Source organism: Zalophus californianus, chromosome 12 (genome assembly GCF_009762305.2).
Source record: "Zalophus californianus isolate mZalCal1 chromosome 12, mZalCal1.pri.v2, whole genome shotgun sequence".
NCBI lineage: Eukaryota > Metazoa > Chordata > Mammalia > Carnivora > Otariidae > Zalophus > Zalophus californianus.
The window spans coordinates 20,982,716-21,005,614 of NC_045606.1; the positions used below are offsets into that span (position 1 = coordinate 20,982,716).

The 22,899-nt window shown below is 40.4% G+C and overlaps 1 protein-coding gene across 1 annotated transcript in view; it reads left to right on the top strand.

Moving 5' to 3' along the window:
* Positions 1-22,899, top strand: part of FBXL13 (F-box and leucine rich repeat protein 13) — a 248,449-nt gene that overhangs the window by 158,423 nt on the left and 67,127 nt on the right. Inside the window, exons 13-14 of the mRNA XM_027573273.2 lie at positions 22,118-22,216; positions 22,751-22,868. Of these exons, the coding sequence (XP_027429074.2) occupies positions 22,118-22,216; positions 22,751-22,868 (217 nt within the window). The remainder of the gene's footprint in view (positions 1-22,117; positions 22,217-22,750; positions 22,869-22,899) is intronic.

Here is a 22,899-nt window from a genome sequence, read left to right on the forward strand (position 1 = left end):
CTACAAGTCCTAGCAACAGCAATGAGACAACAAAAAGAAATAAAAGGTATTCAAATTGGCAAAGAAGAAGTCAAACTCTCTCTTTTCGCAGACGACATGATACTTTATGTGGAAAACCCAAAAGACTCCACCCCCAAATTGCTAGAACTCATACAGCAATTCAGTAATGTGGCAGGATACAAAATCAATGCACAGAAATCAGTTGCTTTCTTATACACTAGCAACGCAACTGTAGAAAGAGAGATTAGAGAAATGATTCCATTTACAATAGCACCAAAAACCATAAGATACCTCGGAATAAACCTAACCAAAGAGGTAAAGGATCTATACTCTAGGAACTACAGAACACTCATGAAAGAAACTGAAGACACAAAAAGATGGAAAAATATTCCATGCTCATGGATCAGAAGAATAAACATTGCTGAAATGTTTATGCTACCCAGAGCAATCTATACCTTCAATGCCATCCCGATCAAAATTCCAATGACATTTTTCAAAGTGCTAGAACAAACGATCCTAAAATTTGTATGGAATCAGAAAAGACCCCGAATCGCCAAGGAAATGTTGAAAAAGAAAAACAAAGCTGGGGGCCCCACGTTGCCCGACTTCAAGCTATATTACAAAGCTGTGATCACCAAGACAGCATGGTACTGGCACACAAACAGACATATAGACCAATGGAACAGAATAGGTAGCCCAGATATGGACCCTCAGCTCTATGGTCAAATAATCTTTGACAAAGCAGGAAAACACATGCAATGGAAAAAAGTCTCTTCAATAAATGGTGCTGGGGAAATTAGACAGCTATATACAGAAGAATGAAACTCGACCATTCTCTAACACCATACACAAAGATAAACTCAAAGTGGATGAAAGACCTCAATGTGAGACAGGAATCCATCAAAATCCTAGAGGAGAACATAGGCAATAACCTCTTTGACATCGCCCACAGCAACTTCTTTCAAGATACATCTCCAAAAGCTAGTGAAACAAAAGCAAAAATGAACTTTTGGGACTTCATCAAGATAAAAAGCTTCTACACAGCAAAGGAAACAGTCAACAAAATAAAGAGGCAACCCACAGAATGGGAGAAGATATTTGCAAATGACACTACAGATAAAGGGCTGGTATCCAAGATCTATAAAGAACTTCTCAAACTCAACACCCAAAAAACAAATAATCAAGTCAAAAAATGGGCAGAAGATATGAAAAGACACTTCTCTGAAGAAGACATACAAATGGCTAACAGACACATGAAAAAATGTTCATCATCATTAGCCATCAGGGAAATTCAAATCAAAACCACATTGAGATACCAACTTACACCAGTTAGAATGGCAAAAATGGACAGGGAAAGAAACAGCAAATGTTGGAGAGGCTGTGGAGAAAGGGGAACCCTCTTACACTGTTGGTGGGAATGCAAGTTGGTACAGCCACTTTGGAAAACAGTGTGGAGGTGCCTCAAAAATTTAAAAATAGAGCTACCCTATGACCCGGCAATTGCTCTACTGTGTATTTACCCCAAAGACACAGATGTAGTGAAAAGAAGGGCCATATGCACCCCAATGTTCATAGCAGCAGTGTCCACAATAGCCAAACTGTGGAAAGAGCCAAGATGTCCATCGACAGATGAATGGATAAAGAAGATGTGGTCCATATATACAATGGAACACTACTCAGCCATCAGAAAGGATGAATACCCAACTTTTACATCCACATGGATGGGACTGGAGGAGATGATGCTAAGTGAAATAAGTCAAGCAGAGAAAGTCAATTATCATATGGTTTCACTTATTTGTGGAACATAAGGAACAGCATGGAGGACATTAGGAGAAGGAAGGGAAAGATGAAGGGGGGGATATCGGAGGGGGAGACGAACCATGAGAGACTATGGACTCTGAGAAACAAACTGAAGGTTCTAGAGGGGAGGGGGTGGGGGATGGGTTAGCCCGGTGATGGGCATTAAGGAGGGCACGTACTGCACGGAGCACTGGGGGTTATACGAAAACAATGGATCATGGATCACTACATCAAAAACTAATGATGTATTGTATGGTGACTAACATAATAAAATTAAAAAAAAAATACTGTTTTCTCTGCTGTTTTTTTGCAGGGGAGAAAAAGTACTCAGGGAAAGAAACATAACCAGGAATTTTGATTTTATTTCATATTAGATTTACTTTATTTTATCTTACCTATTTTGGATCTCAGGCACCAAGAACAGATTTAATCATACTCCTCAGTTCACGGCACACTTTCACTATCAGTCCATGCAAGGCCACTTTCTTGTTTTATTGATTCCCTTTTATCCACATTTCCCACTCCCATTCCCCTCCCCCTACATGAGCAAACCCTCTAATTTGTTTTATGTGGTTTCATATAAGAATATACGTTTCCTCTACTATCTGAAATTTGGGCCTTCCTATGAAACCTTTCTTAAGCAGAAATGGCACAAAGCAAAGAAGCAGTTACCACTAATTTATACGGAAACATTTTTGAGCGCTCCCAGGCCCCCAGAATAATCTCTCTTAGGCTTTTTGATATCTTAGGACACATCTTGCTAACGGACGCACAAAATAAGTAAAGATACAGCACAGATGCTCTTAGACACAGTTGAAACCTCATGGCGGCTTGATACTGAGATGCTGAGTGTGGCTACCAGGGAAGGTCCCACTCTGTCTCTGGAATGGCTCGCTGCAAAATCCTCTTTGCATTTCTTTTGGTTAGTGAAAACAGGTACTAATGTAGGTCTTTTGTAAAAGTGAAGTAGCCTAACGTGAACTTTTGAAAAGCAGGGGATACCTATGTATTCTTGCATTCTTATATTGTGGTTCTGTGTGCATGTATTTTAATTCTCCTGCATGATACTGTGTTATAGATTTTGCTTTTTTTGTTTTGGCAATATTTCTAAAGTTGACTCCCTTAGTCACTTCTTCTCTCCAAACCCTTAATCACAGAGGGCCCCAGGGTTCAGTTCTTGGGCCATTTTTCTTCTCAGCCTACACACTCCCTTGCTGATCTCACCTAGATCATGGCTTTAAATATCACCTACAATAAAGAGCAAATATACATATACATTTATTTATTTAATATTTTATATATTTTATATATATAGTTATGTGTATGTATACATATTGTATATATTTTATTTGTATATGTGTTTGTATATATACATACACATACAGATGCTCACTCACACATATATACATACATATGTATGTATATATGTATAGAGGAGGGTGTTTACACATGTATATATGTTTATAGAAGTGTATATATGTATATAAGACTATATAGATAGAAGTAATATATGATTACAGAAGTAATATGCATATATATGATATATATACACAGACACACATATATAATATGTATCTGCAAACCAAACCTCAAATTTTAGACTCATACCTTAAAAAAAATCCCTGCTCTAAAAAATAACTCCTTGCTCCACCTTTAGCCTTCCCCATGTCACTTAAGGACAGTTCCATGTTTACAGTTGCTGAAGTCAAAAATCTTGGAGTCATCTGTTACATACTGAATTGTAACCCCCCAAATTCACATATTGAAGTCCCAATCCCTAGAACCTCCTTACTTGGAAATAGGGTTCTTCCAGATATAATTAGCTAAAATGAAATCATTAGGATGGGCCCTAATCCAAGACGAACGATGTCCTTAATAAAAAGGGGACATTTGGACATAGATATACACATACAGAAGAGTGAACATGAGAATAGTCATCTGCAAGCCAAGAAGAGAGGCCTGGACCATTTCCTTCCCTCACATTAAAGGAAGCAACCTCAGAAGGAACCAACCCTGCTGACACCTTGATCTTGGACTTTTAGCCTCTAGAACTGTAGGACAACAAATTTCTGTTGTTTAAGCTACCCAGTTTGTGGTACTTCATTACAGCAGACCTAGCAAACTAGTATGTTATCTCGGACCTTCTCTTTCTCTTACACACCCTACACGCACTCTGTCAGGAAGGCCAGGTAGCTGTGACCCCAGAACTCCCCAGGATCTGACCACTCGTCACTACCTCCGCAGCTACCACCCCAGCCCGGGTCACCATTATCTCTTGCCTGCGTTATTGTGATGGCCTCCTAACGGGTCTCTCTGCTTTCACTTCTGCCTCCTACAAGTCTACTCTCAACGCAGCATCTAGAGTGATCCTTTTAAAACCCAAGTCAAGATGTCCTTCCTCTTCTCAAATACCTGTCGAGGCATCCCATTCACTCAATAAAAGAAAAACCTCAGAAGGACCTTCAAGACCCTATGTAATCTGTCCTCTCCTGCTACTCTCCCGCTCCCAACTCTGTGTGGGTCACACTGCCTTCCTTGCTGCTCTCTCAGCACACGAGCTCTTGCCTCGGGGCGTTTGGCACTGGCCATTTTCCTTGCCTGGAATCCTTCTGCGGCTATCTGTGTGGCTAACGTCTTCACCTCCTTTAAGCCTTTCCTCACACATCCCCATGATGAATGAGTAAATGGCTAGAAAGGTATCAGCTAAAATGCACCAAAGATATCTTCATTAGTTCCCTGTTAATTTTAGTGCTCTCCAAAAGTTCTTGTTTCTTTCAAAATTGCAAAATAGAAAATCTGAGTAGGATGAAGAGTTTTAATGGCGAGGACAAAGCTTTCCTAGCTGTCCATGAGAAAGTCCCCATGAGGAGGACAGTGATTCCCGGTTAGGCTTTCCCTTTTTCCTCTGCTCTGTTTGTGTGTAACTCCAGGGATTCTCCTGTTGATATTATCTTGGGGTGGCCACTTCTCCTAAGATTTATGCATCGCCAAATGTGTATAGCAGTGGGTTATGGCACTGTGTAGGAAGCCAAGCCTGGAACAACCACAGCTATGCTGGGAAAGAAGGCTAGGGCTGTAGCCACTCTCAGGCTGAAATCCAAATGCCAAGAAAATCAACAACTCTGAACACGGAGTGAAAGGAGCCAGATGAAGGCCAAGGTTCTGATGTATATGTTCAGACTGAAGAGAGTTAAACCAGAGAGTTAGAGAGCTTGCAATAGGAACCTCTGCCTTGGGATGCCCTGGTGGCTCAGTCGGTTAAATGGCTGCCTTCGGCCCGGGTCATGATCCCAGGGTCCTGGGATCGAGTCCCACATTGGGCTCCTTGCTCAGCAGGGAGCCTGCTTCTCCCTCTCTCTCCCTCTGCTTGTGCTCTCTCTGTCAAATAAATAAAATCTTAAAAAAACAAAATAGGAGCCTCTGCCTCTCTGCCTCCCCTGCTCTTCACTTCCAGCTTCAGTTGTTTCACCAGGCTCACCTTTTGCCCTCTGCTTAGACACCCTCATATTGACCCTTTCTCCCATTCGCCAGGTGAACTTTTGCATATCCTTTGAGGCTTTGTTCAATCACAACCTTCTCTAGGAAGCTCTCACTGACCCCTCGTTTCCCCCCACCCAAGCTAGGTTATGATCCTTCCTGTGTATTCTTCTATCATTGTACTTTTGTTAAGCATTCTCCATGTATTCAGTGGTCTGCTTATTTGTCTGCTGTTCTCATCGGGCTCCCTGATGGCCAGGATGGTGCCTTATTTATCTTTGTTTCTGTATCCTTAGCACACAATATAGTGCATGTAGTAGGACTGTGATCAATGCTTGATGAATGAATAAATAAATGAACGAGCGAAAGAACCAGCAGCCAATTTCAGGGCACGGCCAGCCAGGTGCTTCAGGTGGAAGCTCAGGACATCTGTTAAGCAGCTAAGAAGTTGGCTCCTTGCCAGAGCAAAGTCTCAGAGTCTTCTCTTGGTAAGGGTGAAGTCTGACATTTTCACTAGACACAAGTCAACAAAAATGAAAAGGGATAGTATCCCAGAAATGTTCAAATGACTCAACGCTATTATAATTGGTTTATCAGTAGTTCTTGTACTGTTAAGTCTCTCTCTGGGACCCACAAATCTTAAAGGTAGGTCGTGCAAACTGCAAACAGGAAGATTCCAAAGTCATTTCAGTTCTCTCTGAAGGCTACATAAATTCCAACTTCCCCTTCCAGAGAGGTGAAGATCATGGAAGGTCTTACTTGTTCACCTCTAGGGATTGTGGTGGAGGTAGGCAAACGCCACAGAGCCATGCCCAGGAATGAATGTACTAGCCAAATAGAATGGAGATTGCATAAGCAAAGCAAGAGTAGAAAGCACTTTCTCTTTTTTTCTCTCTCTCATACAGCAGAAGGCAGTGCGATGGTAAAAGGAGCCCCAACCTGGAGTGGGGAGACCTGGGATCTAGTCCTTGCTATGCCACTAAGTCTGGATAGTTACTTGGTTTTTCCGCCTCAGTTCCCTTGTCTCTAGAATGGCTAGTTTGGGCTACATGATCTCTGAGATCTTTTTCAGCTTTAGAATTCTGTGCTTCTGTGTGGAAGTCTGGTTCTCGGTACAGAACCGGGAGTAGAGGTACAGAGTTGCTAGATTATCAGTAAGGGGTAATTGGAACAATAAGAGTTGTGTGACCAGCTAAACCAGTTGAAAATAAGCAGATTATGTACCAAAATTAATTGGTGACAGTTAAATTCAAAATTATAATTCATTTATATTTTTTAGATTCCATTTTCCTTTATCCTGTATTTTAGTGCATGGTAATAATTGCTATCATTTGTTGGGTACTGACTAGGTGCTAGGTATTGAGGTAAGTGTTTACATTTATTATCTCATTTAATCTTTACAAATAACTATATGAGGTGGGTCTCATTATTCCCATTTGAAAGATGTGGAAACTGAAAAATGGTGTGCTGGTAAACATTTAACAACTGGCAAGGAGCAGGGAAAGCCCTGATTTTCAATGATTGCTAACTTCCACAGTGTAAATATTCTCACCATTTACTATTTCAAGTTACCAATGAGAAGTCACTGAAGTGGGAGTTGGGAAGAGAGGTGCAGTGGTACACCATTATGTAATATTTTCACTTTATCGATACAATCAACATAAATATCCTCAAGAGCATAGGTAATAGTAACATGTAATAAAATAACCAGGAAGTGCTGAGTTTGAGTATTCACCACCTGTGTTAATATAACTTATTTAATTTTAAGTTTATATTATCTAATTTTTAATCTGGCTGTGGTTTTTTTTCTTAAGATTTATTTATTTATTTGAAAGAGAGAAAGAGAGCAAAATAGGGGAGGGGCAGATGGAGAGAAGCAGACTCCCCACTGAGCGAGGGGCTCAATCTCACAACCCTGAGATCATGAGCCAAAAACAAGAGTCGGATGCTTAGCTGACTGAGCCACCCAGGTGCCTCTAATCTAATCTAACAATGGGCTTGCAGAGTTCCTAAAAAGTTAACAATTTGGCATGCTGTAAACTGGCCCCACACACCACTGAAAATGTCACTAAGACAGAGTAAGTAACTTGCCCAAAGTCACACAAAAAATGTCTGGGCCAAGCTTAGAACCTTGATCTAACTAATTCTGAAGAACAGACTCTATTCTACTAAACCATTTTTTTACCATAGGCAGTATATAGTAATTTACTGACCTATGGTTAAAAAAATGTTGCATTTTCTATTTGAAAAATTATTATGGTTGTAAGTGTCATTAATAAGAAGGAGTTCTAGTGGAAAAGCAGTCATGAATCAGCAAAGTCACAGTACAATTTCTGCTTTTCTGGGTCAGTTCTTGTGCTTCAGTTTCCCTGTTAAAGGAATGCTTTCTGTCTTTTCTGAATCAGACTTCAAACTGTGCTGGGGAAAGAAATAAAATTCATGAAGATTGTTTTATATTTCTTATAGATAGGACTCATATAAATTGAAATGGGTATTATAATATTAGTTTGAATATAACTCTATGATAGCCATATTGAAAATAAAAATAAAGAAATATAACAAACACCTACTATTAGCATCCATAGCTTAATGCAATCTCTTTGTAGGCAAACTGTATAAGGATGTTTATTACATTAAGCAGTAAAAAATGAAACATCTGGCAACAATTTTTAGATTTTGAAGAATCAGACAGCAAAATGAGTTTCAGGGGACTAAGATCCTGTTTCACACTCCTGAAAAAAGGTTTGAAAAAAATTTTAGTGCTCTCTGAAAAACTACATTTATTTCAGTTGTCCCTATCTTAGGACATATGTGATTTGTAAATCACAGAATTTCATAAACTCTTCACAAAACTCTACTTAGGTCTTTGGACCTGGGTGAAGCCTGTGGTTAGAACTCTAGCTACAAAGCCACCATCTAGCTCAATAAATCTAGACAAACCAAGTAGCTCCATGTTCGTTGCGTTGTAATAACAAAGTATTATGGTTGTGATTCTCTCGGTCAAAAAGGAGATAAACCTCCATTTTAGTACAGAAGCTGTGAGTGATTTGGCCATTGGGTGAGGAAAAGAACAGGATCGTGTACTCTAAACAGGAATGGTAAAGTTTAAGAAGGGTCAAGCCTGCTTCTGCAGATCACAGCTCTGAGTCATGGTGCAGTGAGCGCACAGAGTTGGCATGCATGCTTGCCTTCCTGGCATCTGTAGGCTTCACTAATCTTGTATTCTAATTCCTCACTCACATTGGAAAATGAAACTCTCCTTTTTGTGATTGGCTATCCAATGTTTTTAAATAAACACGGCAATCTCTAACAAATGACCCTCTGCCTTTGGAACTATTAATTCTAATTTACATTCTACAAACCGTTTATTCAACAACTACTCGGTCTACTAACAAATACTTGTTTTATCATACTCTACTCCAAGCACCTGTGTTGTACTGTAAAGGGCATTATGGATAAGATGCTGTATGTGTTCCTCGGCAGGAATATTAGACATGTGCGTAAGTAATTATTATACAAGGCAGAAGATGCAAAACTCAAACAGAGGGCTATGGTGTTTGGTGCCCTGGGATCTCAGAGGAAGAAACAGTTCTACCTGAAGTGATCAAGGAGGGTACCTAGGAGAAGTGCGTTAGCAAACACAGAGGAGGGGGTCGGCATGAAGAATATATAGACTGGAAAGTATGGGATCATCAAAGGGATAATAACTAGGCCTCTCTTCCTCTCAAGAGAAGACACAATATTCGAAAGCTTGTCAGACCGTTTGAGCACAGACCTGGGGAAGTGTTGCTACTTTAGAAACTTGTGGCACATTTGAATGCAACAAAACAAAATGTTCCATGTTTTGGGAAAAATCTTTGTTTTTCTCTCCAACAATCCATTCTACTTGCTGAGCCAGGCTTCTTGGAGTTCACCAGGCGGTCATAAAGGATATATGGATATGACTAAAGTCATTACATTATCCATTAGTCATTGGTTACAATGTTGCTCAAATGAGAGAAACAGCTGGAAATGGTACAGGAACACAACTTGGGCAATGTCTACCTAAGATAGATAACTCTAGCTGTCACAGAGGGTCTGGCCCTACATATATCTCTTCTCTGTGTTGCTGAGCTAACTGGTTTAGAGACAATGTTGTAAAGAAGAAGTGGAAAGTGAACTTGGTAATATGTTATTCTCTCTGAGATAAGTTCCTTCTTTTTTACCACCTTGGAGCGGCAAAGAGGGATCTGAGATAGTCCTTGGTGCTCAACACTTTGGTTTTCACTTTGTATGGCTCACTGAAAACTCACTTCTTTCACAGACAGCTCTGTCCTGTCCTGCTCAATGGTTCAGACCCACCTAGAGGCAGCTGGAGAGAATTTCCTATGATCACCAAAACTTCTCTGCCCCCATCAGCAGCAGTAGCTATCTGCTGGGACTTGAGATTGGAACAGCATTGGTGTGGCCAACTTTCACAACTTCTTAACCAATGGGAGTTTGACCAGCAAAGAGCAGAGGGGCAGGGCTCCAGTTGGTGTCCAGACTAAAGCCACTTAACAACTAAATAAAGAGAGATTAGATCCCAAGTTTTGTAAGAATACTAAACAGAAAATGCAAAGGTATCAGCTGTGGCAAGGCCTGCTTTTTAACATGGTAAAATATTCTGCTTTTTTCCTAAGAGAGGAATTTTTAATTTCAGGCTTATATTACCATTATTTCAGTGAAGAGAAAGGACAACTAATAGTTGGTTGACCTAAAAGATTCTGACATGAATATTTGAGTCATAAATCATTAGCCAAGCATCTTTTTGGATATTCTAAAATAAACCATGTAGAGAACTAAGCATTTCATGCCAAGGCAAAACTAAAAAGCTCCTCTTAGAGGTTTTATCCACCCCTTTTCTGGATACAGTCTTATTGGTTGATAGCACCAAATGTTTGGCTGCATTGCAAGGAATCACTCAGCTGTGGCTGATTACTGCTATAATTTTTTCCCTTGTTCAGAAAATCTTGTTAAAAATATATTTCCAAGACAGCAAGAGAGAAAAAATTTCTTTTCTTTTCTTTTTTTTTTTTCCAGGGGACGCCATTATTTGAAATACTAGTGGTAGGGTAAAGGCCCAGGGTCTGAGATAAAGGGGAAGAATTTAGAAGTATTGTTAAAAAATAACTATTCCCATCCCTGGCATTGTGTGTCATATGGGGATAGGTGGCCTCCAGCCTTGGCTCTGCCATAGACGGTATGACTCAGGACCATTTGTTCATTCATTCAGCACTTATGGAGCAGCACTCTGTCTGACACTGTCCATCCAGCACTAGGGACAAATCACACGACTTCTTGGAATACCATTTCTTTATGTTTGCAATGTGAGGGATGCACTAGAATGATCTCGCAAGGCCCTCTACCTCTAGTTCTTGAATCTTTACTTCTCTGTGGGAGCACAATGCACCCAGAAGAATAGTAATAGGAAAACTAGTATCCAGTATTACATGCCAGGCATTGGGCTAACTAACCACTTTTACACACACTTTACCCCATTCTGTTTCCTCAAGTAGTTCCTAAAAAAAGGGGAGGGGGAAAGGAGTAGCAGACCCATTTTACAGATGAGAAAACTAAGGGTCAGAGAGGTTGAGTTGCCTTTTGTTACAAAGGAGAAAGAAGCAGAGCCAGATTCAAACCCAGCTCTGCCGACTCCAAGCCCAGTGTTCTTCCCTCCTCCAATCTCCAGATTTTAAGTGTTCATTCATCTCCCCTGGACTTTTCTCTGGGGATACTTGTGGAAAATTTAGAAGAATCCATGACAGGACAATACAAAAGACCTCATTTTTGCCTTATGGGTCTTCCATTAGCTTTCCCTCCCTCCTTACCTCCTTTCCTATTCATCCCAAGAATAATCTTGCAACTTTATCCAAGTCCAATGCTTCCACTGTTTTGCTTTTGCCTGTGCTTTACCTTCGACTTGGAATTGTTTTCAGTTTTGTCTGTAGCCAAATTCTGTACTCTTTCCCAGACTTATTTGTCTTACTCCTAAATTTAATTCATTCGGCTCCAAGTAGTCGTCCAACACAGTAAGAAATTTTAAAAAGAGTATAAGATCATCTCTTTGGGGGAATTAAGACATGCAGAATATAGGAAAGAGTGATCGCTAAAATAAAGAGTTTTAGACTTGTAAGGGAAAGAGAAGGAAAGTAGCTGGAGTCATTGGTACTTGAGAAATAGTTAAGGCTGGAGGAGATGAAAGGAGAAAGAGGCAAAGGGAAGTACAAGGTCAGACAAAGAGCAGAGAGGTCCACTGAGTCCTGGAGAAGTCAGATGCCTTTCTGGCTGGAGCAGCTAGGTTTAAAGACTGATGACAGCTGGGATGGGACAGTTGAAATGGAGGTTATTGTTGAAGAACGCTAATCAGAAGGAACACTGGATTAAGAGTTTGAACATCTGTGTTCTTGCTCTGTCAATCTGTAATCTGGGGGAAATCGATCAAGGACCCCGAGCCTTTGTTTCCTCATCTCCTGGAGGCCACCTCAGCGTATAGGAGAAGTCCAAGATCCTTAGAATAGCCTGCCTCTTCTCCTGCTCTTCTCACCGCCAGCCACTTTGTAGTACGTCATCATGTGTGAGCAGTCACTTACGGCTGAGACTTCCATAACATCGGATAATCACATCCACTCCATGAGAACTCTAGCAGTGCCGAACATGACTTCTCACAAAGCTACACAAGTTAAATAACACTCATGCACAGGCATTTAAAAATGGAATGTTCCCCCTACTAATTTAGTTATTTAACTTGGAGAAACTGAAATTCCTTAATTAAGTATTTGGGATTGGAACTTTAAGGGCTTGACAACAGTAAGATCTTAAAGCTTTCTTTTAGTTATGCCTGGTTCAGGTACTTAGTGGTGCCAGATAGGGTGGGTAATCTCAAAGATGCTGATATGGATAAAAAATGTGGCCAGGCAGGTTCATATGATTGGCCAAAACCAAGCAGGCAAGAGCAAACAGCGTCAGCTATGACTCTCAAATGTCCAAAGTTCCCAAGGTAGCTGTGTTGGTTAATTTTATGTGCCAACTTGAATGGCCCATGGGGTGCCCAGCTATTTGATTAAACATTATTCTAGATTTGTCTGTGAGGGTGTTTCTGGATGAAGCTAACTTTTAAATTGGTAAACTGAGTAAAGTAGACTACCCTCATCCAGTCTATTGAAGGCCTAAGTAGAACAAAGGGCTGAGGAAAAGAGAATCCTTATATGTAAATCTCTGAGTGCAGCAATTTTACTTCTTTAGGATATTTTTGTCTAATTCCTGGGCCAAAACAGATACCCTGTTCAGACATTAGAAACATATTTCCCAAAAATTCTTTAGAAAAAAATTGTTCTAGTATCTCAGTCCATGTAGGCTGCTATAGCAAAATGTCAGAGACTGGATAGATTATAAACAACAGATATTTAGGGGCGCCTGGATGGCTCAGTCATTAAGCGTCTACCTTCAGCTCAGGTCATGATCCCAGTGTCCTGGGATCAAGCCCCACATCGGGCTCCCTGCTCAGCGGTAAGCCTGCTTCTCTCTCTCCCACTCCCCCTGCTTGTGTTCCGTCTCTCGCTTTGTCTCTCTCTGTCAAATAAATAAAAAATCTTAAAAAAAAAAACAACAGATATTTATTTCTCATAGTTCTGGAGGCTGGGAAGTTCAGAATCATGGCACTGACAGATTGAGTGTCTATTGAGAGTCTGCTTCCTGGGTCACAGACAGCGCCTTCTTGCTGTAACCTAACCTGGCGGAAGGGGTGAAGGATCTCTCTAGGGACTCTTTTATAAGGGGACAAATCCCATTCATGAAGGCAGAGTCCAAAATTACCTCTGAAAGGACCTACATTCTAATAACATCACCTTGGGGGTTTAGGATTTCAATATATGAATTTTGCGGGGACACAAACATTCAGACCATAGCACCAAATATATTTCTACCTGAGTGAGGGCTTGGCTTCTGCAGCCACTCAAGATTGCATGCTCAGCCCCTGCTCTCAAGGGCTTCCCCTGGCTTTTGACTGGGTGCTCACATTGTCAGTGTCTGCTGGGCAGTAGAACCTAGCTAGACACATGGCTCTCATAATTCATTCATACATTCTTTCATTTACTCACATAATAATATTACTTGATTATTCAACTGATACTATGGTACCCTCCTGGGAGCTGGGGTACAGGGGAGTTAGTTCAACAACTAATCATAACATTAATTTAACTATAGTTATGATACTTATATGGCGCTGTGAGTGTATAATAAGAACCTGGCCTATTCTAAGGCTCAGGGACACTTCCTGAGCAGGTGGCATTTGAGCTGTGCTCTGGTTGTTCTGAGGATGTGGCACTCAGTTCCCCAACTTTTGGCTAGTCCTTTTTAAATAGGTGGAGGCTGTAATGATAGAACCTTGGAAGTCACCTTCAGTGACAGATGGGACACATGAAGTCTCCAAAGGTCTCCTAAGAGGTCCATTACAGCTGCTATTGCTTGTTCTCCCTGTCATGCCGTTGTGAGGATGACATTGCAGGGGTGTTCCCTCTGCTGTCTGTTGTTAGGTGATCTCTCAGTTTCCCATTACTGAGTCTATATACCATCTGATTTCCCATTCATGCCTATTTGTTATAGGAAATGAAACCTAGATAAATTGTTTTAAGATAATTCATCATAGGCAAATGCATTTGATCCTTTGATCAATCAGTATTTTGACTCCAAGGCTGGTGCCTCCGTTAATGTGGATAATGGTAGTTGAAAGAAAAATCAATACTACAAAACTGCAGTAATCAAAACAGCGTGGTATTGGCATAAGATAGACATATAAACCAATGAAATAGAATTGAGAGACCAGAAATAAACCTATACTTTTATGGCCAACTGATTTTCAACAAGGGTGTCATGACCATTCAATGGGGGAAAGAACACTTTCTTGAACAATTGGTGCTGGGGCAACTGGATATCTGCATGCAAAAAAATGAAGTTGGGAGAGGGCTCAAAGATGGCAGAGGAGTAGGGGACCCTATTCCAACTGGTCCCTGGAATTACGCTGGATATCTACCAGACCACTCTGAACACCCACGAAATCAGCGTGAGATGTAAGAAGATCTGGATCTCTATAAACAGAATATCACAGGCGGTTGGTTTCAAGGTCTGAAGCGGGGAGCCATGATTCCCTGGGCATATATCAGAGGATAAATGGACGGGGGAAGGAGCCTGGCTGCGGGGATCTGACACCGCCAGTGAGCAAGAGCCTCCCACAGTGGGGACGGAGCACAGACTCGCAGACTGGTAGCGGCGGGGGAAGGACTTTAGAGCAGCCCCCAGACCGAAACTGGAGCAGCGGGGCCGCGCGTGGGAACTGCAGGTGGCTGGCGGTGTTAGAAGCACAAAGGGCAGAGACATGCCCCGACCTGGAGGCGAGGATTGGGAGCGCTGTTGAGGGGCGCACAACCCAGGACGCTGCAGTTTATAGCAGCACAGACAGAAACAGAGAGAGTGTGGCCTGGAGAGCTCACTGAAGAACAGACTGTGATCTCTGCTGAGACAGAAGTTTGGAAACAGTCTCTTCTGCTCTGACTCTCGGAAGAGACGTGGAAAGCCACCAGGGAAAACCACCAGAGAACAAAAGCCCCCCAAAACCAGTTTCCACTGAGCCTATCCCCCGCCACAGGGGCAGGGCAACTCTGCCCAAACAGGTTTGCCTGAGAAACAGCGTGGCAGGCCCCTCCCCCAGAAGACAGGCTGGGAGAACAAGAGGCCAGCAACACTAAGGTCCCTAGAAAACAGCTGCATCTTGCTTGGGTTGTGGTCAATAATTCGGACTCCGTACATTCCCTCAACCACCCTTCAACAGAATGACTAGGAGGAGGAACACCCAAAATAGGAAAGACTCAGAGACTGTGACTTCTGCCACAGATTTACAAATGGATACAGATATACTAACCAAGGTGTCAGAGATGGCATTCAGGGTAGCAAATGTGAAGACAATAGCTAGAATGGAGAAATCGATTAATTGTAACATAGAGTCTCTAAGGGCAGAACTGAAAGCTGAATTGGCAGAACTTAAAAATGCTATGAATGAGATCCAATCTTATCTAGATAATCTAACGGCTAGAGTAAGTGAGGCAGAAGAACGAATTAGTGATCTAATAGAAGACCAATTAATAGAGGAAGGAAAAAGAGGAGGCCGGGGAAAAACAACTCAAAATCCATGAAAATAGAATCAGAGAAATAAGTGACACCATGAAACGTTCGAATGTCAGAATTATTGGGATCTCTGACAGGGTGGAGAGAGAGAGAGAGAGAGAGGACTAGAAGATGTATTTGAGCCAATCATAGCTGAGAACTTCCCTATTCTGGGGAATGAAACAAACATTCGTGTCCTAGAGGCAGAGAGGACCCCTCCCAAGATCAAGGAAAACAGGCCAACACCCCGGCATGTGATAGTAAAACTCGCAAATCTTAGCACCAAGGAAACCATCTTAAGGGCATTTAGGGGGAAGAGATTCTTACGTACAGAGGGAGGAACATCAGAATAACGTCAGACCTATCCACAGAGACCTGGCAAGCCAGGAAGGCCTGGCAAGACATATTCAGGGTACTAAACGAGAAGAACATGCAGCCAAGAATACTTTATTTGGCAAGGCTGTCATTTAGAATGGATGGAGAGATGCAGAGCCTCCAAGACCAGCAGAAACTGAAAGAATATGTGACCACTAAGCCGGCCCTGCAAGAAATATTAAGGGGTGGGTCTATAAAAGGTGAAAGACCCCAAGAGTGATACAGAATGGAAATTTACAGAGACAATCTATAAAAACAAGGTCTTCAGGGCGCCTGGGTGGCTCAGTCGTTAAGCGTCTGCCTTCGGCTCAGGTCATGATCCCAGGGTCCTGGGATCGAGCCCCGCATCGGGCTCCCTGCTCTGCGGGAGGCCTGCTTCTCCCTCTCCCACTCCCCCTGCTTGTGTTCCCTCTCTCGCTGTGTCTCTCTCTCTCTGTCAAATAAATAAATAAAATCTTTAAAAAAAAACAAAAAAAAAAACAAGGTCTTCACAGGCAACATGATGACAATAAATTCATATCTTTCAATAGTCATTCTCAGCGTGAATGGCCTAAATGCTGCCATAAAACAGCACAGGGTTGCAGATTAGATAAAATGACAGGACCCATCCATATGCTGCCTACAAGAGACTCATTTTGAACCTAAAGATACATCCAGACTGAAAGTGAAGGGATGGAGATCCATCTTCCATGCCAGCGGACCTCAAAAGAAAGCTGGGGTAGCAATTCTTATATCAGACAAATTAGATTTTAAACTAAAGTCTGTAATTAGAGACACAGAAGGACACTATATCATTCTTAAAGCGTCTATCCAACAAGAAGATCTAACAATTGTAAATATCTATGCCCCCAACATGGGAGCAGCCATCTACATAAGCCAACTGTTAACCAAAATAAAGAGTCATATTGATAACAATACATTAATTGTAGGAGACCTCAATACTCCACTCAGCAATAGACAGATCATCTAAGCAGAAAATCAACAAAGAAACAAGAGCTTTGAATGTCACACTGGACCAGATGGACCTCATGGATATATACAGAACATTCCACCCTAAAACAACAGAATACTCATTCTTCTCGAGCGCACATGGTACCTTCTCCAGAATACACCACATACTGGGTCACAAATCAGGTCTCAACCTATACCAAAGGATTGAGATTATTCCCTGCATATTCTCAGACCACGATGCTTTAAAACTGGAACTCAATCACAAGAAAAAATTTGGAAGAAATTCAAACACTTGGAAGCGAAAGACCACTCTGCTCAAGAATGTTTGGGTCAACCAGGAAATCAAAGAAGAATTTAAACAATTCATGGAAACCAATGAGAATGAAAACACATTGGTCCAAAACCTATGGGATACTGCAAAGGTGGTCCTAAGGGGGAAATACATAGCCATCCAAGCCTCACTCAAAAAAATAGAAAAATCCTGAATTCACCACCTAACTTTACACCTTAAAGAACTAGAGAAAAAGCAACAAACGATGCCTAAGCCACGCATTAGAAGAGAAATAATTAAGATTAAAGCAGAGATCAATGAATTAGAAACCAGAAACACAGTAGATCAGATCAACGAAACTAGAAGTTGGTTCTTTGAAAGAATTGATAAGATCAATAAACCACTGGCCAGACTTATCCAAAAGAAAAGAGAAAGGACCCAAATGAATAAAATTATGAATGAAAGGGGAGAGATCATGACTAACACCAAGGAAAATGAAACAATTATTAGAAATTATTATCAACAACTATATGCCAATAAATTGAGCAACCTGGAAGGAATGGATGCCTTCCTGGAAACCTATAAACTCCCAAGACTGAAACAGGAAGAAATTGACAACCTGAATAGGACAATAACCAGTGACGAGATTGAAGCAGTGATCAAAAACCTCCCAAAAAAACAAGAGTCCAGGGCCTGATGGATTCCCTGCGGAATTGTACCAAACATTCAAAGAAGAAATAATACCTATTCTCCTGAAGCTGTTTCAAAAAAAAAAAAAAAAATAGAAACAGAAGGAAAGCCTCCAGACTCATTCTATGAGGCCAGCATTACCTTAATCCCCAAACCAGGCAAAGACCCCATCAAAAAGGAGAATTTCAGACTGCTATCCCTGATGAATATGGATTCCAAAATTCTCAACAAAATCCTAACTAATAGGATGCAACAATACATTAAAAGGATCATCCACCACGACCAAGTAGGATTTATCCCCGGGATGCAAGGGTAGTTCAATATTCACAAATCAATCAATGTGATAGAACACATTAATAAGAGGAGAGAGAAGAACCATATGGTCCTCTCAATTGATGCAGAAAAAGCATTTGACAAAATACAGCATCCTTTCCTGATTAAAACTCTTCAGAGCCTAGGGATAGAGGGAACATTCCTCAAGTTCATAAAATCCATCTATGAAAAACCCACCGTGAATATCATCCTCAATGGGGAAAAGCTGAGAGCCTTTCCTTTAAGATCAGGAACACATCAAGGATGCCCACTCTCACCACTATTGTTCAACATAGTACTAGAAGTCCTAGCAACAGCAATCAGACAATAAAAAGAAATAAAAATTATTGAAATTGGCAAAGAAGTCAAACTCTCTGTCTTCGCAGATGACATGATACTTTATGTGGAAAATCCAAGACTCCACCCCCAAATTACTAGAACTCATACAGCAGTTCAGTAATGTGGCAGGATACAAAATCAATGCACAGGAATCAGTTGCTTTCTTATACACTAGCAACGCAACTGTAGAAAGAGAAATAGAGAAATGATTCCATTTACAATAGCACCAAAAACCATAAGATACCTCGGAATAAACCTAACCAAAGAGGTAAAGGATCTATACTTTAGGAACTACAGAACACTCACGAAAGAAATTGAACAAGACACAAAAAGATGGAAAAACATTCCATGCTCATGTATCAGAAGAATAAACATTGTTAAAATGTCTATGCTACCCAGAGCAATCTATACCTTCAATGCCATCCCGATCAAAATTCTAATGACATTTTCAAAGTGCTGGAACAAATGATCCTAAAATTTGTATGGAATCAGAAAAGACCCCGAATCGCCAAGGAAATGTTGAAAAAGAAAAACAAAGCTGGGGGCCCCACGTTGCCCGACTTCAAGCTATATTACAAAGCTGTGATCACCAAGACAGCATGGTACTGGCACACAAACAGACATATAGACCGATGGAACAGAATAGGTAGCCCAGATATGGACCCTCAGCTCTATGGTCAAATAATCTTTGACAAAGCAGGAAAACACATGCAATGGAAAAAAGACAGTCTCTTCAATAAATGGTGCTGGGAAAATTGGACAGCCACATGCAAAAGAATGAAACTCGACCATTCTCTAACACCATACACAAAGATAAACTCAAAGTGGATGAAAGACCTCAATGTGAGACAGGAATCCATCAAAATCCTAGAGGAGAACATAGGCAGTAACCTCTTTCACATCGCCCACAGCAATTTCTTTCAAGATACATCTCCAAAGGCTAGTGAAACAAAAGCAAACATGAACTTTTGGTACATCATCAAGATAAAAAGCTTCTGCACAGCAAAGGAAACAGTCAACAAAATAAAGAGGCAACCCACAGAATGGGAGAAGATATTTGCAAATGACACTACAGATAAAGGGCTGGTATCCAAGATCTATAAAGAACTTCTCAAACTCAACACCCAAAAAACAAATAATCAAGTCAAAAAATGGGCAGAAGACATGAAAAGACACTTCTCTGAAGAAGACATACAAATGGCTAACAGACACATGAAAAAATGTTCATCATCATTAGCCATCAGGGAAATTCAAATCAAAACCACATTGAGATACCAACTTACACCAGTTAGAATGGCAAAAATGGACAGGGAAAGAAACAGCAAATGTTGGAGAGGCTGTGGAGAAAGGGGAACCCTCTTACACTGTTGGTGGGAATGCAAGTTGGTACAGCCACTTTGGAAAACAGTGTGGAGGTGCCTCAAAAATTTAAAAATAGAGCTACCCTATGACCCGGCAATTGCACTACTGGGTTTTTATCCCAAAGACACAGATATAGTGAAAAGAAGGGTGTTATGCACCCCAATGTTCATAGCAGCAATGTCCACAATAGCCAAACTGTGGAAAGAGCCGAGATGCCCTTCAACAGACGAATGGATAAAGAAGATGTGGTCCATATATACAATGGAATATTACTCAGCCATCAGAAAGGATGAATACCCAACTTTTACATCCACATGGATGGGACTGGAGGAGATGATGCTAAGTGAAATAAGTCAAGCAGAGAAAGTCAATTATCATATGGTTTCACTTATTTGTGGAACATAAGGAACAGCATGGAGGACATTAGGAGAAGGAAGGGAAAGATGAAGGGGGGGATATCGGAGGAGGAGAAGAACCATGAGAGACTATGGACTCTGAGAAACAAACTGAGGGTTCTAGAGGGGAGGGGGTGGGGGATGGGTTAGCCCGGTGATGGGTATTAAGGAGAGCACGTACTGCACGGAGCACTGGGGGTTATACGAAAACAATGAATCGTGGATCAGTACATCAAAAACTAATGATGTATTGTGTGGTGACTAATGTAACATAATAAAATTAAATTAAATTTAAAAAAATACTTGAAAAGCTAAAAAAAATGAAGTTGGATTCCTACCTCATACCATATACAAAAATTAACTCAAAATGGACCAATGACCTAAATATAAGAGCCAAAATAATAAACCTTAGACAAAAACCCTGAAGGTAAATCTTCATGACTTTAGATTTGGCAATGGATTCTTAGATATGACACCAAAACCATAAGCAACAAAAGAAAAATACCAGATAAATTAGGCTTCATAAAATTAAAAACTTGTGCATCAAAAGACATTATTTAAAAAGTGAAAAGACAACCTAAAGAATGGGAGGAAATATTTGCAAATCATATATCTAAGGCTCTAGTATCCGGAATATATAAGGAACTCTTATAAATCAAGTACTGAAAGACAAAAAACCCAATTAAAAAATAGGCAAAGGGCTTGGATAGACATTTCCCCAAAGAAGATATGCAAGTGACTGATAAATACATGAAAAGATGCTCAATATCATTAATCATTAAGGAGATGCAAATCAAAATCACAACGAGGTATCACTTCAAACCCACTAGGAAATTTTTTTAAAGGAAAATATGGGAAAATGAAAAATAATGCTGGCAAAGATGTAGAGAAGTGGGAACACTCATAGATTGCTGGTGGAATGTAAAATGGTGCAACCACTGTAAAAAAACATTTTGGTGGTTCCTTAAAAAGTTAAACATAGAATTACCATATGGTCCAGCAATTCTACTCCTAGGTATATACTCATAAGAACTGAAAACTGGTACTCAAACAAATAGATGTATATGCATGTTCATAGTAGCACTATTCAAATATCCAAAAGATGGAAACAACGCAAATATTCATCAACAGATGAATGGTTGAACAAAATATGGTATATTCATTCAACAGAATATTCAGCCACAGGAGTGCCTGGGTGGCTCAGTCAGTTAAGCATCTGCCTTTGGCTCAGGTCAAGATCTTGGGGTCCTGGAATCGAGCCCCATGTTGGGCTCCTTGCTCAGCAGGGAGTGTGCCTCCCCCTCTCCGTCTGCCCCTTCCCTCCCCTCCATTCATGCTCTCAGTCTCTCTCTCTCAAATGAATAGATAAAATCTTTTTTTATATACAGCCATAAAAATGATAAGGTACTGATACATGATGTTACACTGTGGATGAACCTCAAAAACATTATGCTAAGTGAAAGAAAGGAGACACAAAAGGCCATATATTGTATAATTCCACTTACACTAAATATTTAGAATAGGTAAATCCACAAAGATAGTGATTGCTGGGGGCTGGGAGAGGGGTGTGTAAGAAGCAATGGCTTAGGAGATTCAATTTCCTCTTAGAGTGATAAAAATGTTTTGGGACCAGATGGAGGTTATGGTTACATAAGATTATGAATGGTTTATGGCCCATTTAAGTGATTAATTTTGTGTTATGTGAATTTTGCCTCAATAAAAAAATTAAACAATAAGTTAACTAGACTTATTGTGGTGATCATTTCACAATATATACATATAGGAAATTAAGTAGTAAAGAAATCAGGATTAGATACTTTCCCGTTTAGGTCGGCCATATTTTATGGTTTCAATTTTAAAATACAGTAGCAAAATCATGACATACCTTGGGTTATTACTTCTTTAGGGTTTTATTAGATGTCATGCTAACGAGTTCTTCCATCATTTTCATCTATTCTGTACAATTCAGATTTCAGTCCAAGGCTTCAGGAACATTGCAAACAGCTGCACTGGAATTATGCATCTGACCATCAACGACATGCCAACTCTAACGGACAACTGTGTAAAAGTAGGTGGTTGCAAAGTACATTTTCTTCTCAGTCCTAATAGATGGGCACATTTTCTAGTGGCTTGGATTACTGCAAAATATGAATGGGATTTTCAATTTAGTTGTTTTTATAGTAAGAAAATCATTAAAAAATTTACACACACACAAACGTTTGAACATTTGAATCCTTACATACCCTAAAAAACTCTGTTTCCCAATTAGGATATTTTTATTTCAGAGATCCTGTAGCCTAAGCATAAACTTTAACTTTAGTTCTCTGTGTCAAACTTCTAAATGTAGTGATTTTTTTCCGCATCCCATTTTCTCATGTTTTCCCCCACTTTGTAACACGGTTTAATTTTGGCTCCTCTCCATTACTCAAGTGTAAGTGTGCTCAAATATATTGAATAAAGGTACCATTGTCTTTGAAATTAGGAAAATTTAATAGTTAATATGTCTCCTTCTGAAAATATTGAGAAAAATAAATAACCTCATTACTTTGCTAAGCTTGTTCTATACACTGTGGTAAATTTAATCCTCTTTTTTCTTCTAAAGGCTTTAGTTGAAAAGTGTTCTCGTATTACATCAATAGTTTTCATTGGTGCGCCTCATATCTCTGACGGTGGTCTTAAAGCTCTTTCTACTTGTAACCTCAGAAAGATCCGATTTGAAGGTCTGTGATATTAAAAATGGGGTTCAGCATT